Source organism: Adiantum capillus-veneris, chromosome 1 (genome assembly GCF_014529385.1).
Source record: "Adiantum capillus-veneris isolate H3 chromosome 1, ASM1452938v2, whole genome shotgun sequence".
NCBI classification, from domain to species: Eukaryota; Viridiplantae; Streptophyta; class Polypodiopsida; order Polypodiales; family Pteridaceae; genus Adiantum; species Adiantum capillus-veneris.
In genome coordinates this window covers 1,185,072-1,191,242 of record NC_140931.1, presented here as the reverse complement: position 1 = coordinate 1,191,242, position 6,171 = coordinate 1,185,072, and the positions used below count along the sequence as shown (strand labels likewise).

At 40.7% G+C, this 6,171-nt stretch overlaps 1 protein-coding gene across 1 annotated transcript; it reads right to left on the bottom strand.

Moving 5' to 3' along the window:
* Positions 1-314: 314 nt before the first annotated feature.
* Positions 315-1,066, bottom strand: LOC147464203 (uncharacterized). The gene has a single exon (XM_086513625.1). It carries the CDS (start codon positions 916-918, stop codon positions 583-585), a length of 336 nt encoding a protein of 111 aa, XP_086369751.1. The 5' UTR covers positions 919-1,066; the 3' UTR covers positions 315-582.
* Positions 1,067-6,171: the final 5,105 nt, after the last annotated feature.

The following is a 6,171-nucleotide window of genomic DNA, read 5'->3' as shown; positions in this document are numbered from 1 at the left end:
AACAATGAGCCATGATCACAAGACAGCACTGGAGAGAAGATCATGTCAAGGGGGGGGGGGGGGGGGGGGGGGGAAACATATTTAAAGGAAAAAACAGATCATGTGCTGATAGCTGCCTAGACAAAATTGCCATTCTCCAAAGTAGTAGGCAGTAGTTTTTGCTTCATGTGCATCGATTAAGACAATAAGACCAAATTCCTCACATAACATTAAAGAAAGGATCCCATCAGCTTAGGAGAGAATTAGCTAAAGCTGAACTTCGTTGTCATGACAAAATGATCCGGATAATGATCAAACCCTTGAACTTAGCGATAGGCGACAAAAATGTGTTCCTTGTGTATGCTGTATGTACAGAGAGGTGACATCTTTTGTCAAAAATATACATACAAATGGGATGGGTATATATAGCTAATTCTTCCAAGATTCCTCAATCTGTCCAACAGTGGTATGTAAGATAAACCCCACCTTGAATCATAAATCTCAGTCCTACATAACCTCATCCAAGTAAATAGTCATAGCACATCCGGCATGCACAGCTAATCTTAGAAGGCAAAGAAGGGAGCTAGGGGACACCTGTATAATTCACAACAACCCATACCTAAGTTCGATATACTTGTTCTTGATCCAGCGAAAACTTCTGCTCAAAGATGATTTCACCTTCCCCTCTGCTGTGTACATCTTGTAAGAGGCGATCCGCCGCCGTCGCTTTGCTTCCGGGTTTGCTACGCTCCATGACGAGGTATTCTTCAGGCGGGGAGGCGGTGGTGCCGCACCATGCGGGTACCCGATAATGTCCATGCGGGGCTCTGAGTAGGGTATAATCTGGCCATGTGAGTACGAGAACCCCAAGTGAGAATTTGATGTTTGGAGGGTCTTCCCTGTGTTCGAAGAGAAATCTGGTCTGTACCGTGCTTCCATGGCGAGCAGCACGCAGATAGAGAAAATACGCAGACGACAAGGAATGCTCTTTCTCTGCTACCCGGTGAGAGTGGCAAAGAGCAGAAGAAGTGAAAATAGGCTAGGCTACCGATGAGATGGAGCTTGGCAGCTTAATATTAGCTTGGAAATGGAGAGCGTGGAATGAGTCGTCATCCACGCGGCTCTTTGAAGTCCGAGTAGAAGTTGAACATTTCGTTTCACGTTAGGCCGCGTCTCTCCCGTTGAAAATATGTGACGTATTTGCTCCCGACCTCATCCCGTTTAGTGTAATCCAACGTCCCCCTAACTTTTAAATTTGAAGGTGAGAACACCTACTGTGGCTTTGTTAAACAAGCTTTGAGGGGGAAAATTTACAAGGTCCAAAATTAATCCTATGAACATATCTGCTGGCCTCTTGAAAATACTCTCCGCTACATCACAAGAGATCAGGTCCACATACACCCTCAACACTACAAAATAACATCATGAGCATTCGTTGTCAACTAGTAGGAGGTACCAGCTGGGGGGAAAATAGAAAAACCACCTATTAGGTGAAAGGGGTGAAGGGAAGGGTGAAAGATTGAGTCGCTCTTTCTTGCTATTATCAGACGGACTCTCTCTCTCTCTCTCAGGTCGAGGCAACGAGGAGGCCCTTCTCTCTTTTTCTCGCTCACGCGGGACAGCAGGCCTTCTCTCTCTCTCTTTGTCGCTCACGCGGGACAGCAGGGGTCTCTCTTTCTCTGCATCGCGATACAGCAGTGTGCAATGCTCTCTCTCTCTCAGCACCTCTTCGAGGTGAAGATGATGCGCATAGCAAGAGCGATCACCTCTCTGTGTCCGGGCCAAATGCAGCAGGAATGCACGCGCAGGGTGAGGAGGTTCAAGTAGCGATGGCGAACACTAGGAGAGATTAGAAGAAAGAATAAGAATGCTTTTTTTTTTTAACGTGAAGCCAGTAGGGAGCAGTACGCACAAAAATTGTGGAAAAAATTGTGGTTGTTACGAACACCGACAAATGCATGCACATACCACACGCACACACATGCAATGCACCTTGCTAACACAACAGGAGGTGAAACTCTCTTTGGCAATGTTAAAGAGTGTCTCAGCTTCGAATTCTACCGCTTGGAAATTCAAAAATGCCAGTTGGGAGCAAGAGTGGATGGTAAAATACTGCATATACTTTGAGGAAAGGTGAGACTCTTGATGGTGGTGCTGCCTATAACAACAAAAGAAAGGAAGATGAGAACTTTAAACTCGTCTTCCATGCACCTACAATCAATAGCATCTACATCCGTAGACATTTCAGTGTAGACATTGAATAAATCTTTGAGGTCTCTTCAAATTGTTATCATGACCGTAAAGCTTAGGGAAAATTACCAAAATACCCCTCTAATTTGAGGAAATTCCCAAAATACCCCTCAAATTTAAAAAATTCCCAAAATACTATTGTATCTGTTTTGGTTGGATTGTTCAAGATTTTCTAATCTTCTTTCGTTTTTGACAATTGAGATCCGTTTTTGAGTGCTCAACATGTAATTTGTCACCAATTACCATTGCAAAAAAGGCAATTATGTCTAAAAATAATGAAGCAATTCATCTCCAAAGCCTACGTAACCAACTCAAATTGTAGTTTTAACATCTTGTACGATAGACAATCATTCTTCTTGTGAAGACCTACAAAAAAATTTATTTTTTGAGAAATTTACTCTCACAACCAGGGGTATTTTGAGAATTTTGGAAAATTTGAAGGGCATTTTGAGAATTTATGACAAAATATCGGAGGTATTTTGGGAATTTTCTCAAATTAGAGGGGTTTTTTGGTAATTTTCCCTAAAACTTATTCTCTCCCACAAACGTCGAACACATTCATATATAATTCACTTTAGCTTGCAAGTGCACGTGGAGAACATAAAAAAGGAGTAGATATGTTTGTCTCAACACAAAAGTAACATGCTAGAAGTAAGAGTGAGAAAGAAAATACAAATTTGTTGTTTCAACACTTCTTACCCAAACACATACATTTATTTAAATCCCATAACTCAGACTCTTAAGACAAAAGCACACACGTTGAAAGGTGTTTGAGTGTGTATATAACAATGTGTGTGAGATAAAAGAACAAATTTGGTGTTTCTGCACTTCGTATCCAAACACATACATTTAATCAAGCCACAGTAGGAATCATGGAAGCATAAGTGAGGAAAAGAACGTTAAGTATAAGGTCAAAATATGGTTTTGTGATGATCCAATAGAATCCTCCATGAGCCTATATGAAGAGAATATATGTTAATAATCCATTGAAGCTGAAGACGAATTAGTTGAAGCCTCTTGCTTCTCCATATCCACATTCTCATGAATGATTGGTCTTGTGAGGACTTTGAGAGCAGAGAATTGAAAATATGGAGACAATAGTGTGTCTCATGTCCTTGTTTGACTTTTGGATATACCAATCAACTCTTGGGAAGGTGGCTAGGGTGGATGCAGTCTGAGCATTGCCATGGCGAGGAGGTTCGGGCAGAAGATGAACGAGAGAGTGAGAGAGAGCAGAGATTCGACACAGAAGCCACGAAAAAAACCAACGCTACATTTTTTTGATTGAAAGAAACCTTACATATAAAGTAAAAAATGCCATGCACACTTAACTTTAACTGATCCTCCTTGCATGCATCATAAAGGGAGTTTCCCATAGGCTGACATCGAAATTCGTGAGCGCTTGGAAACCCAACAATCCCCCCCTCAAGCCTGAACTAGACAGACCACTCTCATGATACCTCGAGTTTTTGGTATACTCGGCAACCGTGAGTTTGAGGTTCTCTCACAACCAAGGATTTCTGGTATATCCATAACCTGGTGCTAGATCAATAACCCCCCCTTGAACAGATAGGGTGTAGGTCAAAAAATTAGCTACCAATAGATGGAGTTTTTGGTTCACTGTCAAACCTTGGGTTTCAGGTGTACCCAGTAACCTCACGAGAAGCGGTAACAACAGGCTGAGAACTGACAATATGGAGGTCTTACCATTTATGGATGGCAGTGTCTATATCCCGTACAAATTTTGATATGATGAAAGCTGACAAGCGTGACAATAACTGACAACAGATAATGTAAAAGAGGCTTTGACTGAAAAAGAGAATTTTGTTGACAAAAGACAAACCGTAAGTCTATCACACTTAACAAGAAAAATAGAATAAAATTTTGGATTGTGTATATGTCGAGTGTTCTGAGCAAACCGTTGAATGAGCTTTCCTTTCTTGCTGCATGAGCTTTGAATTCGAAGTCGTGTACCGCATTTTTGAAGCGAACATTCATGCATGACAGCTCATGCTACATATAAAACAACATAGCTCCAAATCTCCGCTTTTTCATCCATGTGCCTCGAGCACAACTCATATGTAAATCGAGAAATTTTCGAAACAACCTTCAACACATTGCGAACTGAAATAGTTCGAAGAGATCTCTGCCAACTGACATTCCAAGCTTGCCTTGAAGAATTGTCAGTATTTACATTAACACTTGCAAAATTTATTGCTATAGATATTTAAAACGATAAAATATCAAAATAGAGTCACCCTTCAAATTTGAGAGCTCTCTACGGATTTGTGTAGAAAGTAAAGGGGGGTTTCTTTAAAGCATTCAAAAGGAAAATTAGAGCCACGCTTCAAATTTCCTTCAAGAGAAAAACTAGAGTCACCCTTCATCAAGCATTGTTATGCTTCCAGGGCTCCTCTCTCTCTCTCTCTCTCTCTCTCATGTTAGTGTTTCACGTGAGGATCTAAAATATTTTCAATAGGTACTTTCCTCTCCTCTTTGCAAAGCATGTTCTTGGGATGGGGAGAGTAACCTTGGATGTACCAAGCATCCAACTTTTTTACGTCTATCATCTCCTTCTATTTTGGAGCTATTCAGAATCAGGGTTCACAAAAAACCAAGGTTTATTATGTTTTTAACCAGCTCAAATTGTAAAATCCCAGATAGTTTCCAACTCAAGGGGGTCACTACAATAAAAACAATACATATCACGTGGGTTTAACGTTGTGGATTATTTTATTATTTCACAATTTTACATACAAAAGGGTATTGAAAAACTATTCTTGGAAAAAACTTTACAAATTGAATTAAAAAATGCTCCTTTTTATTGGTGAGAAATTCACAGCTAAGGGTTTTATAAATAGTGTTTGAACACATGTGATATAGGTTTTACAAGTGACCTCTCCCTGAGGATTCCAAGCTTATCTTGAAAAAAACCAACAAAATTTTGCAAGTTTTAGTATAAATACCATCAATTCTTCAAAAGAGTTTTTAATGTGTCCCTTATTTACTTTGAATTACTTCAATTGCGAGAAAAGATTTGGTGCCCTCTTTGAGACCCCCTCCATCCCACCTCCCCCCCCCCCCCCCCAACTGTTTGAGGACAGATCAAACGGGCGTCCACCTAGCCGGACACGTAGCCGGACACCACATTTGTACTCTATTAAATGTCCGAGCTAGTGTAGTGATACTCTGTGTAAATCCTGATTCTAGAGTAATGGATCAATTCCCTGAGTTGTAATGCTTTCATGACATTTGTAAAAGTCCATGTGAGTTGGCCACTGGCCATTTAGAAAGCCTTAGGTATAAAAGTCAATAATTGTAATGCGAAAAAGGGAGGCTTATCTTTAGAAGAAGTGGGAGCTCAAAAAATGTACGCGCAAGCTACGAGCTGCTCCAAACTTGTAATCGACGCAACTAATGATTTGGTAATCTGTTTTCAATTCCGAAACTTGCATTGTGTTCCTCTTTCTTTGCTCTTTAATTCAAGTGTAAGCATTGTCAACTTTGTTGTGGTTCACGACTATGCGTCTATGAGCTATAATTGCAGATTTGAGTGCTTAAATCGTTGTTTTTAGTCGTTTTGACCATAGGAGAGTGTTCTTAGACCATAGGACGACAGTTCTAGATAGTTCTGCTGCCGTTTTTAGGACCTTTTTCATGATGGATCGTGATTTTGGTACCTTGTCCGATTGCGACCAGACATTGTGATCTTAGGTGTCCTAGACCTCCTCCTAAAGTTTCGTTGCATTTCGAGTCCGTTTGAGTGTTGAAATGGTGCGATGATCTAGAGCTGTGAGAAAGGACATAGGTAGATTTCCCTGATCATTGAGTGTTGGTTTGCTTATAGAGTTGTTGTGTTTGCTTGTTAAGGTTCACTTCGTGAGATTGACGATCTCATAGAGTCTCCGTGCCCCATCCGAGTCACTTTCCCTGAGTATTCAC

Bases quoted from the DNA above. Each gene is read 5' to 3' on its own strand.
- LOC147464203 (XM_086513625.1), bottom strand. From the start codon at position 918: ATGGAAGCACGGTACAGACCAGATTTCTCTTCGAACACAGGGAAGACC.